Source organism: Equus asinus, chromosome 13 (assembly GCF_041296235.1).
Source record: "Equus asinus isolate D_3611 breed Donkey chromosome 13, EquAss-T2T_v2, whole genome shotgun sequence".
NCBI lineage: Eukaryota > Metazoa > Chordata > Mammalia > Perissodactyla > Equidae > Equus > Equus asinus.
Genome location: NC_091802.1, coordinates 4,188,763 through 4,201,132, shown reverse-complemented (window position 1 = coordinate 4,201,132; position 12,370 = coordinate 4,188,763). Strand labels below are relative to the sequence as shown.

The window sequence follows — 12,370 nt, the reverse complement described above, 5'->3', positions numbered from 1 at the left end:
CTTCGGATTAGATCCTGAGGGCATCTTTTAGTGTTTGAAATGAGGAAGTAAAATGTTCAGGTTTGTATTTTAAGAATTTGCGTCTGGCTACACCATTAAGAATGCATGGGAGACATTTAGGAGGCTATTCCTTTAATCTAGATGAGGGGTGAAGTTGGCCTGGCCTGAGGATGTAGCAGTAGAGGTGGAGAAAAGGTGAAGGATGCAAAAGACACAGGAGTTGAAAAGAATGATTGGGAAATGGAGGTGGGGAGGTGGTATGGAGTGGGAGGAAGATAATATTCTCTTCTCTAATGCCACTTTTTTGAGATGACCAATAGCAGTTTCTCCTGAGTCCTTCCACACTGGTTTCTATCCATGTGTTGTCAGACACATAGACAGTTCTATGCCTATAATGGAGGGTGGTTCTTTCTTTTCTTCTCTATTTAAAAAATGAGATCATACATTACTCATTTCTCTAAAAGCATTAATACTTGGTTTTGTGTAGTTCACTGGATTTTTTTTATCATGAAGTACAACCAATTTCTGCCTTTCCCAGACTGTCAAAAATGTTTATTATATAGCATTATTTATAATAACAAAAAAATTGCAAGTAGCTAAAACCTCCAACAATAGAGGAATGGTTAAAAGTGTGAGTGTTTTCTCTGACAGATTGGAAGGATAACAACAAAATGTTAGTATGGTTGCCTTTGGGTAATTGGGATTCAACTATTTACATATTTAATTTTCAAATTTTTTTGACAGTGAAGACATATATTATTATAAAAAAATAATAAAAGCTGGTCAGCTACTAGTAGTAGCTCCTCAATTAGTTTATTAATTTGTATAGTCTTAACATTAACTAAAACGTCCAGCCAAAGTGTGCCCTATATGTCGATGTTTGATAGGAAACAGAGCTCCCCTTCTCTCTCCTCTTTCAGATCAAGGACAACTTTTCATTCACAATTGTCATAGGCCAAATGTACTTCTGATTTAGGCTTAAGAAGTAGTATTTACTTTAAAGTATTAGGTTTGTCAGAATCACAGAGTTTAGTTTAATTATTATTTTGCTACGGGTATTTAATAGGAGCAAAAAATCTGCCAACGTTATGATCAGCTCATGGAGGCATGGGAGAAAAAAGTGGACAGAATAGAAAATAACCCTCGGAGGAAAGCTAAGGAAAGCAAAACAAGGGAGTACTATGAAAAGCAGTTTCCAGAAATTCGAAAACAAAGAGAACAGCAAGAAAGGTTTCAGCGGTAAGTAGTTTGATGGTTATGCTGTGCTCGTTTGAATCACACTGTTGGTCTTTTACAGTATTTATTGTTACCTGAATCTGATCATTAAGAAAGCTCATAAAGAACTTTTATTTTGAATATAAAACTTCATTATCAACTAGCAAAGATTATGTCTTGGTGAATTTAATATTAATTTTTTATATTTAAAAATGCTGTTGAATCTAAATGTAAGTGAATATTTTGAAATTAATTCTTCAGTTCTTGAAAATACCCATTCCTTTGGAAATGACAGTTAATAAGACTAGACTTGCATATCTCGTAGTCCTTCATTATGTACCAACATAATCAAACAGTATTCAGTTGATTGGTAATTAAATTCTTCAATACTGGTAAATAGTTTCTGATTTGTTTTTACTTTTAGAGAATAAGTATTTGCAAATGTAAAATCTTTAGTTTTCTCCTTTCTCTCGTGTAAGAGTCATGTAAGCCACTTTAATCACAATTAAGTTTTTGTAAGGAATGATGGTTGTGTTTCTTTCCATCTTTTTTTTTTTTTTTAAAGACTTTATTTTTCCTTTTTCTCCCCAAAGCCCCCTGGTACATAGTTGTATATTCTTCATTGTGGGTCCTTCTAGTTGTGGCATGTGGGATGCCACTTCAGCATGGTTTGATGAGCAGTGCCATGTCCGCGCCCAGGATTCAAACCAACGAAACACTGGGCCACCTGCAGCGGAGCGCACGAACTTAACCAATCAGCCATGGGGCCAGCCCATGTTTCTTTCCATCTTTTAAAGAATGTTTGGGGGCCAGCCTGGTGGCGTAGTGGTTAGGTTTGCACACTCTGCTTTGGCAGCCCAGGGTTCACAGGTTTGGATCCTGGGCACGGAGGTAGCACCACTTGTCAAGCCACACTGTGGGGGCATCCCACATAAAATAGAGGAAGATTGGCAACAGATGTTAGCGCAGGGCCAATCTTCCTCAAAAAAAAAAAAAAAAGTGCTTTTCTAAGTCTGCTGTTCTGTTCTCTGAAAGGCAGACAAAAGACTGCTATTTGAAATGGAAATGGTACCAATAACTGTGGTTTCCCAGAAGTTTCCCATAAATAGTCATACTATTTGAACTTGGATATGTAACTTTTAAATCTTAATCTCAGCATTTAAATTGTTATTAATTTTATAGATGACTCAAGCATATTACTTAAAAATAGTTAATAGCATTTTAGAGTTCTTTGAATTCTAGTTGGTTAAAAAAGTCCCATTCAGAAAAGTAATCTGTATAAATTTAATTGACCTGTCTTCTTTGTACGCCTTTAAACATATTTATAACTTCTCCCTCGTATTTAGAGTTGGGCAGAGGGGAGCTGGTCTTTCAGCCACCATTGCTAGGAGTGAGCATGAGATTTCTGAAATTATTGATGGGCTCTCTGAGCAGGAGGTAAGAAAATGAATTGATTTAATTCAAGTTAATTCATTAATTATTCAGGCCTTTTAGCCTCTTACCCCAGGAACTGAGAGTGTGTTTGTATATAAATGAGGGAAAATTTATCGAATTTGGACAGTTCCAAAGACTGTGGTCAACAATTGAAAGTTTCAAACAAGGCAATCAGATGATCATATTATCATTTTACAAAGATAGTTTTGGCAGCAAGGAAGCCTGGAAAGAGTTGAGGACGCTGTTACATGAGAAAAGGACCTGAGTCAGGGCAACAGTGGTAGGAATATATAGGAGGGGATAGGGGTTAGGAGAGATTAGGTGGACTGGGTAGGACAAGGTGGGTGAATTGAATGTGGGAGTGAGAAGGAAGAGAAATGGAAAATGACTCTCTGGTTTCTAGGTTAGAGGACTGAGCTGGTGGTGCTATTTCCTAAAATAGCAAAGGAGCATGTATTTTGCAGATGTTTGTATGTTCGGTTGTGGACCTGAGGTGCTGGTGGGATCTCTAAAGGGTGCTCTCTAGCTAAGTGAGCCTGGGAGAGAGAGGATGTGATGTTAATAAATCAGTGTTGAGTAAGAGTAAATTTCAGTCCCTAACACTGAGTCTTCTTAGCTGTGTTCAAACTTCTCTTAAGATCTGTCCTAAAAGCCATGTACTGTCTATTGAGTTTTGCTCGTTTTGGCTTTAACATGGCATTTTTAAAACCTCACCTCTAAATTCTGAAGGTTGTACTTATTTGAATGTAGTGGTCCTTTTAAGTAATGATCAAAGACAGTTATTGCTATATTTTTCAAAATTTGTAGCCATAACCCCTGCAGTGATGACTAAATCTATGTTAAATTTCTGTGCTTGTTTTTTGACTGATTCCATTAAGGAACATCTGTAAACATCCCAAACTAGTATCAATTTAGGTGATTTCAAGCTAATGTGTCTGCCCCAAACTGTACTTTGGTATTGAAACTGTTTGAGAGTACCCCATAAAATTAGAGACCTTGTAAGGCTTTGACTATAAGGCAATATCCACTTCTGTGATGAATAGTTTTAGGAAAAAACCTAGCCTTGTATTAGGGTCAATACTTGTAATTCTGGTAGAAGTTTTTTCATGGAAGTTTGTGCTAGTAAACTTACTAAATTAAACTTTGTGGAAAATAAATTGTCTAGATGTAATAAAGTTTTAGTTGAAATTCTGTGGATAATAGTCTTAAATTTTCAATGTAAAGATTAAGTAGGATTAGCAAAATGTATTTAATAGTTAAGTGAGTTTAGTTACTTTAAAATCAATGGCCTTAAGATTTTGGTGCCTGTTGCTTATTTTTCTATTCATTGTTCTCTAACATGACATTACGATATCTTCTCCAAAATGATGTTAAGACTTCTTAAAATGAGACTGTTAATATAATTAAATGCTTCATAAGGTCATTGCTTTAATAAACTTGACATTACTTTATGTCCGTTAGATCTAAAATTCTATTATCTGAAGATCAACTTGGATTAAGTAAAGAACTCTTCTCAAATTGTAGTAGTGGATTATAAAAAAATAATATGTATACATTCTGCGTCTATAATTCATTCAATGAATATTTATTAGATATATGAGTAATTACTATATGTTAGATGTTATGGTATGCACTACTATTGTCATTAAACCACATAGGTGTTTTTTTAATGTATATTAAGACAGCTGGTCTGTGGTCCTCTTTAAATTTTAGTCTATGTAAATTGCTTTTTTTTTGCCCCCAGAATAATGAGAAACAAATGCGGCAGCTCTCTGTGATCCCGCCTATGATGTTTGATGCAGAACAAAGACGGGTCAAGTTCATTAACATGAATGGGCTTATGGAGGACCCTATGAAGGTTTATAAAGAGAGGCAGTTTATGAATGTTTGGACTGACCATGAAAAGGAGATCTTTAAGGACAAGTAATTTAAGTTTTTTTCTCTAATGGAAGCTTACATAAGTTAGTGAGAAGTATTTGGTCTTTACTTGTAAATTGAACTGTTTCCCCAAAAACTTGGCCCCCTTTTAGCATTTGAATGGATACTGTGGAAAGTAGAGAATATAGGTTTGATATGATGTTCCCATATGTTTATAGGTAGGACTATGGTAACAGGTAAGAACTGAGGTTATGGAGTCATGGTAAGAGTGGTACCCAAACTTGGGTGGTGTCTGAATCACCTAAGGGTGCTTTTTAATTTTTTTTTTCTTTTTTTTTCCTCTGGGAAAGATTCACCCTGGGCTAACAGCTATCACCAATCTTCCTCTATTTTTTTCCCCTTCCCCGAAGCCCCAGTACCTAGTTGTATGTTCTGGTTATAAATCCGTCTAGTTCCTCTATGTGAGCCACTGCCACAGCATGGCTACTGACAGATGAGTGATATGGTTCTGTGATGGGAACCAAACCTCGGTTGCCTAAGTGGTGAGAGTGTTGAACTTTAACCACTTGGCCATCTGTGCTGGCTCTAAGGGTACTTTTTAAAGGTACACATTTCTGAGCTCTACCCATAGACTAATCCAGGCAGTTCCTGGTAGATGGTGCCCAGGAATCAGTACCCTTTAAAAGACTCCAGTTATTCTGCAGTTGTTCCTCAGGTTGTCAGTAGGACTCATGGGGAATTAGTCTGTACCATAACATTTTTGTTCCAGAGGTTTTTTTCTCCCTCTTTTTAAGTTGTTAAAATGTTATGTGTATGTGTGTGTGTTATTGTTTTTTTTTTTACTTAGGTTTATCCAGCATCCTAAAAACTTTGGACTAATTGCATCCTACTTGGAAAGGAAGGTAAGAAATAGTTTACATTGAGAATGTTTATAAGTTTGTGATGGCTGCTACTTTGAAAGTTTTGTGCTCTAATACACAGAGGTAGTTAAGTAGTTTTTTTTGCAATGGGCTTCACAGAAAAGATTCTCATGTGACTGGTGTAGTGCCATTTACAATTATGTGATACCAAATCCTAAGCACAGAATACAGACTATTTTCATGGTTAATCAAAAATGACCTGATACTATAGTTCCCTAAAAAGACATAGATTACAATACTTTTTGAACCTTATTAAATTTCTAATTAAAATATCAGAGTCCTGATTTCCTCTGAATTCTTTTCACAGTGGATTGGATGTAATGTTTTTGAGCAAAATATTTAAAGAAACTCTGAATATTTACATATATGCTGTAAGAAGGGGAATTTAGTTATTGGTTAATAAGAAAGTGTTTGAATGTTTCTGATAATTCCTGGTATCTTTTACATACTTTGGATTAAGCCAACTGTAATTGTTCATTAAAATAGTAGGTATAATGTATATATTTTTAGAGTCTAGATATGCCTTAATGTGCTGGCCATGTTTGTTTCCTTCAGTTTATACTTTGAGAATACCAGAGATTTTCCTTGAAAGTGTTCCTTGATTTCTTAAAAATTTTATTTCATTGTATGCTCAGAAATAATTTCTTTTCCTTATAGAGTGTTCCTGATTGTGTTTTATACTACTACTTAACTAAGAAAAACGAGAATTATAAAGCCCTAGTAAGAAGGAATTATGGAAAACGCAGAGGAAGAAACCAGGTGTGTTTCATTATTGTATGAAAGATATGTCAGGCTTGGTGGAAGTATGAAGATGAAAAATGTTATAACAGAAGCCTTGTCCTTAATAATACGTACTTTGAGGATAGATGTTTCTATTAAATTAATTAGGATGTGATGAACATATTATGATTATTTTGAAGTTTATATATTTAATGTGTTATATCTTTTATTTTAAATGTATTTTAATTGTCTGGTATGATAAAATTAATGAGAAAAGTTCTGTACTTTGACGTTATCTAAATCGTGCATGTCAATGTTAACAATAATAATGTAACTAGATATGAGACTCTTTTAACACTTTATTTATTCTGCCATCTTTACCAGTCGTTTTGTCTGAGGAGGGTAGAGTAAGGGAGAGAAATATACAATGGTAACAGAGTGGAGGATTATTTACTGAAATACCTGGGACTTGATTTTGTTACAGAGTAACTTCATTTCTAGAGTTTAGATAATTTGTCTTAAAAAGCACTTAACCTAAAAAGATAGTTTTTAATACTTACAGTATATGTTTTCACAGTTGCAATTCAGTACTTTAAAAACTGTTTCCTCCAAAATAACTAATCAGTAGCTGTCACAGCCGGTGTATGCTTTACCAGTGAGGCTGCTGGGATAATGGGATTGCCCGTTGCTCTTCACACCCAGATACAACTCACATTATGGAATTGCCAGCATGACCTCGGACAGCTGCTGACTGTTTATTTGCATTCCTAAATCTCTTTTGGTTTCCCTATAACAGCCATCATTTCTTCCCTTGGTCACTCTGGTTACCAGATACAGGTTACTTGACACTCTCTCATTATTTCGTAATTTCATCATTAGTTCTGTCATTATTTGTAGCTATAACCTTTTTGTGTTTTCTGGGTCGTTGTTTCCTAGAGAACACTACCACCTCACAAGATGTGAATACATATTCTTCAGAAACAGTATTTCTTGGTTAAAAAAAAGTATAGAGCATGTTTTCATGAGTCAGCTGTGTAAAATGCTGCTAGAGGTTGAGTAAACTGAGGTGACCTTGACTTGCATTTTCAGTGGATTGGTGAGGGGCCAGAAATAAGATTATAGTGAGTTGAAGAGGGTATTATAGAAAGTGAGGAGATGGCAGTAGTACAAGTGTATGCTTGTTTGTGAGATTTGCTTTTAAAGGGGAACACAGAAATGGGTGGTAGGGCTGATGAGGATGAGAAGGGCAGAAAAGAGCATGCTTGTACAATGATGGGACTGATACTTTAGAGGCAAAGAGGTGGATGACTGTATAGCTCCATAAAGACTTACTAACTGAATGGGAGAAACTTGAATGTCAGCAGTGAGGCAGGAAGCACTGTTCAACTAAAGGTACCAGGGCTTTTCCCTACTTCCCACGGAGAAAGTGGAATCAAGGTCCTCTAGCTAGAGATGCTAGAGCCCATCTACATTTTAGACAAGTTTCAGCTACAAAATTTTTTTTTTCCTTCTCCCCAAACCCCCACAGTACATAGTTGTATATTTTAGTTGTGGGTCCTTCTAGTTGTGGCATGTGGGACGCCACCTCAGCATGGCTTGATGAGTGGTGCTAGGTCCGCTCCCAGGATCTTAACTGGCGAAACCCTGGGCTGCTGAAGCGGAGTGCGCTAGCTCGCGAGCTTATCCACTGGGCCATGGGGCTGGCCCTCAGCTGCAAATTTTAACAAAAGCTTTGTTCCTAATTACAAACTAGTATTTATAACTTTAATTTTATTTTTAGAAATTGTGTATGTTACTTGTTAAATTTTTCAATCCAAGATAATGCAAGGGGATAATTTAATATTTATTTTTCCTTACCTTTGCTGGATTAGCAGTCTGTTGCTTGTGATTATAGAGGAGAAAGCTCTGGCAGGAAGTTTTGTGTCACAGGGGAGTGTCTGTGTTACTCTGAAACGTTTGTTTTTTGTCCTAAAGTTATCTAGGACACGATTGCACTCCCCTCCCTGGCACACTTGTCCTTGTTAAATTCCAACACATTGCTGTTTTCTTCTGCACATTCTTGTTCCATGTGGTTGCACACTTATCACATTCCAGAATGCATTTGCGGAACTGAGATCTCCCGTATGTACCCTCACTTCAACCTGAATCTTAGGAGGCTTGCCCCCAGGTAGGCTCAGTTTTGGTTTGATTTGCCTTTCCGACAGTCTAATCCTGCCACGTTAGGTTTTTTTTTTTTTCCTTAATTGAGTCCATAATAGTTTACAACATTGTGAAATTTCAGTTGTACGTTATTATTTGTCAATCACCATGTAAGTGTGCCCCATCACTCTTTGTGCCCAGCCCTCACCCCCCTTCTCCTTGGTAACCACCAAACTCTTCTCTTTGTCTGTCTGTGGGTTTATCTTCCACATATGAGTGAAATCCTCAGTGTTTGTCTTTGTCAGGCTTATTTCACTTAACATAATACCCTTAGGGTCCATCCATGTTATTGCAAATGGGACAATTTTGTCTTTTTTTATGGCTGAGTAATACTCTGTTGTATATATATATACACACTACGTCTTCCTTATCCAATCATCAGTCCGTGAGCATTTGGGTTGCTTCCACTTCTTGGCTGTGGTGAATAATGCTGCAGTGAACAAAGAGGTGCGTAAGTCTCTTTGAATCACTGATTTCAAGTTCTTTGGATAAATACCCAGTAGTGGGATAGCTGGGTCCTATGGTATTGCTATTTTTAATTTTTTGAGAAATCTCCGTGCTGTTTTCTGTAGTGGCCGCACTGGCTTGCATTCCCACCAGCAGTATAATAGTGTTCCCTTTTCTCCACATCCTCTCCAGCGTTTGTTTTTGGTCTTGTTAATTATAGCCATTCTGACAGGTAGTAAGATGATATCTCATTGTAGTTTTGATTTGCATTTCCCTGATGATTAGTGATGTTGAACATCTTTTCATGTGCCTTTTGGCCATCCGTATATCTTCTTTGGAAAATGTCTGTTCATATCCTCTGCCCATTTTTTGATTAGGGTGTTTGTTTTTTTGTTGTTGAGTTGTATGAGTTCTTTATGTATTTTGGAGATTAACCCCTTGTCGGATATATGATTTGCAAATATTTTCTCCCAGTTGGTGGGTTGTCTTTTTGTTTTGTTCCTGGTTTCCTTTGCCTTGCAGAAGCTCTTTAGTTTGATGAAGTCCCATTTGTTTATTTTTTCTTTTGTTTCCCTTGCCCGAGTAGACCTGGTATTTGACAAGATTCTTCTAAGATCAATGTCAGAGTGTACTACTGCCTATATATTCTTCTAGGAGTTTTAGGATTTCCCGTCTTGCCTTCAAGTCTTTGATCCATTTTGAGTTAATTTTTGTGTATGGCGAAAGATAATGGTGTACTTTCATTCTTTTGCATGTGGCTCTCCAGTTTTCCCAACACTGTTTATTGGAGAGACTTTCCTTTCTCCATTGTATGTTCTTAGCTCCTTTGTCAAAGATGAGCTGTCCTTAGATGTGTGGTTTTATTTCTGAGCTTTCAATTCTGTTCCATTGATCTGTGTACCTGTCTTTGTACCAGTACCATGCTGTTTTGATTGCTGTAGCTTTGTAATATATTTTGAAGTAAGGGATTCTGATGCCTCCAGATTTGCTCTTTTTTCTGAAGATTTCCATGGCTATTTGGGTCTTTTGTTGTTCCGTATAAATTTTAGGATTCTTTGTTCTATTTTCATGAACAATGTCATTAGGATTTTGACTGGGATTGCGTTGAATCTTCAGATTACTTTAGGTAATACAGACATTTTAACTATGTTTATTCTTCCAATCCATATGCATGAAGTATCTTGCCTTTTCTTTACGTCTTCAGTTTCTTTCAATAATATCTTAGTTTTCCTTGTATAGGTCTTTTACTCCTTGATTAAATTTATGCATAGATATTTTATTCTTTTTGTTGAGACTGTAAATGGAATTGTATTCTTGAGCTTTCTTTCTGTTAGTTCGTTATTAGTGTATGGAAATGCAACTAATTTTTGTTGGTTGATTTTGTACCCTGCAACTTTGCTATAGTTGTTGATTATTTCTAATAGTTTTTTGGTGGATTCTTCAGGATTTTCTATATATGGAATCATGCCGTCCACAAACAACACGAGTTTCACTTCTTCCTTTCAAATTTGTATCCCTTTTGTTTCTTTTTCTTGTCTAATTGTTCTGGCCAAAATCTGCAGTACTACAGTGAATAGGAATGGTGAGAGTGGGCACCCTTGTCTTGTTCTTGTTGTTGGAGGCATGGCTTTCAGTTTTGTCGTATTGAGTATGATGTTGGCTGTGGGTTAGTCATAAAAGGCCTTTATTATGTTGAGGTACTTTCTTTCTTTGCTCATTTTATTGGGAGGGCTCTCTTATATAGAATTGAATGACATTAGAGCTGATACCAAATGAAAGGAGAAGCCATTGGACTTTTGAAGCAGAAGAGTGATACCAGATTTTAGTTGTGATAGGATCATTTCTGGCTGTTCTATTGAAACTAGGCTGTAAGGAAGGCAAAGGAAGAAGCAGGCCAGCCAGGTAAAAGGCTATTTTAATAATCCTAGTGGTTTGGACAAGGCTGTTGTAGGAGGGTGGGGGAGAGGACTGGTCAATTTGTGGATATGTTTTTGAAGATAAAGTCAAGAGGTTTTGTTGATGGATTGATTATGAGTGATGCGAGAAGGACCGTTATCAAAGATAACCCAGGTTTTGGCTTGTGGAGTTGCCATTTCCTGCAATAGGCATGACTATGAACTAGGAGCAAATTTGGGGGGCAGAATTGAAATATGCTGCATTTCAAATACCTGTTAAACATCCAAGTGGAGATGTAAAGTAGGCAGTTAGATATATGTCTGGAGTTGAGGAAAAAGATTTGTGTTGGAAATTTAGAATTTGCTGCATAGGACAAAGTTCAGAAAGACTTTTTTTAAAAAAAGAACCTAGTTACAAATTGAGAATTTTAAAATCAGTGTGTCTTGATTTTACCCTGGCGGATATAGAGATCCAACTAATTTGAAAATCACTTTAGTGTTCTATTATCTAATCAAATTTGAATCAGTAGGAATTACCTCAGGTAATGCCACAGCTATTAGGGTAAATTTATTTCAAGACTCTGTTGAGTTCTGCTGAAGTCCATGCTTGATCCTTTCAGTTTTTTTTGATTGCTTCTCCTATTCCCCACTCCCAATGTTTTACCCATAGGAAGTAATTTTGATTCAGCAGGTGAATATATACTATGCTGTTGACTGAAAGATTGCAAATTTGTGAGGTTTGAGTTTTAACCGGCTGTTGCCGATTGGGAACCTTGGATATTATTTACTCTGAGAATGATTTTTAAACTTAGAATCATAGGAAAATGAGACTGCAGATCTTATTTTTGTTAGAGTTGTGCTCAGAGATTGTTGTTGGCAAAAGTTTTAACTCTTCTCTCAAAATCCTGCTAGGTACTAGGTACTGCTCAAACCATTTTTATAGTTTAACTTACTAGCATCCTATGACAAGAGTGAGTGTGGTTCCTTATAAATTTTATTGGAAATAGTGAATACATATCAAAGATTGGAAGCTCAAAGCCAGTCTTCAGTGTTTATTTGAGATCTAGAATTATAAATAACATGCCAAGTAGTAATTTGATTCTATGTGTAACATTCTTGTTAGGAGTAAAAAGTTCCTTTTATTCTCCCTGGTATACTCCCATCTAATTAATCTGTCACCATGCAGATAGAATTGCTGTGGTACCTGCTAGTGACCTACAATAATGCAAGTCACTGTTTAGAAACCACATTCTTCATTTCCAAATAGTTGATTACTTTCCACAAGAATTTGTACTCTTCCTTCATGCTGACAACATCTTGCCAGCATGTTCTTATTCCCCAAAGCTATTCAGAAACCGTATAGTTTTGTAATTTTTGACGTTGGAAGAGTTTCTGATTAAACTGTTAGCTAGACACTAGTTAGAAAGAATTTTCTAGACAGGTAAAAAATTGAATATAATAGAGCTTTAGAACACAAAACGCTCTCTGCCCGTTTGTGTCTGTGTTATCCTAGACGTGTCCCTTCCCTTGGTGAGCCTTGGTTTCCACATTTGTGAGAGTGGGAGCAGTTATATTTATCTTGCAGGGGTAACATGAGAAGTAGTTATGTGTGTGAAGTCCTGGAGTGTAGCATCAAGGACATATGGCATGCCCAATAAATGG

General features: G+C 36.4%; 1 protein-coding gene across 36 annotated transcripts in view; it reads left to right on the top strand.

Annotated features, from left to right (window-relative positions):
- NCOR1 (nuclear receptor corepressor 1) overlaps positions 1-12,370 on the top strand; it is a 154,709-nt gene that overhangs the window by 63,018 nt on the left and 79,321 nt on the right. For all 36 annotated transcript variants that reach the window (XM_070481978.1, XM_070481982.1, XM_070481975.1 and 33 more), the window contains 5 exons: positions 1,067-1,239; positions 2,562-2,652; positions 4,394-4,572; positions 5,375-5,429; positions 6,105-6,206. In XM_070481978.1, coding sequence (XP_070338079.1) covers positions 1,067-1,239; positions 2,562-2,652; positions 4,394-4,572; positions 5,375-5,429; positions 6,105-6,206 — 600 coding nt within the window. The remainder of the gene's footprint in view (positions 1-1,066; positions 1,240-2,561; positions 2,653-4,393; positions 4,573-5,374; positions 5,430-6,104; positions 6,207-12,370) is intronic.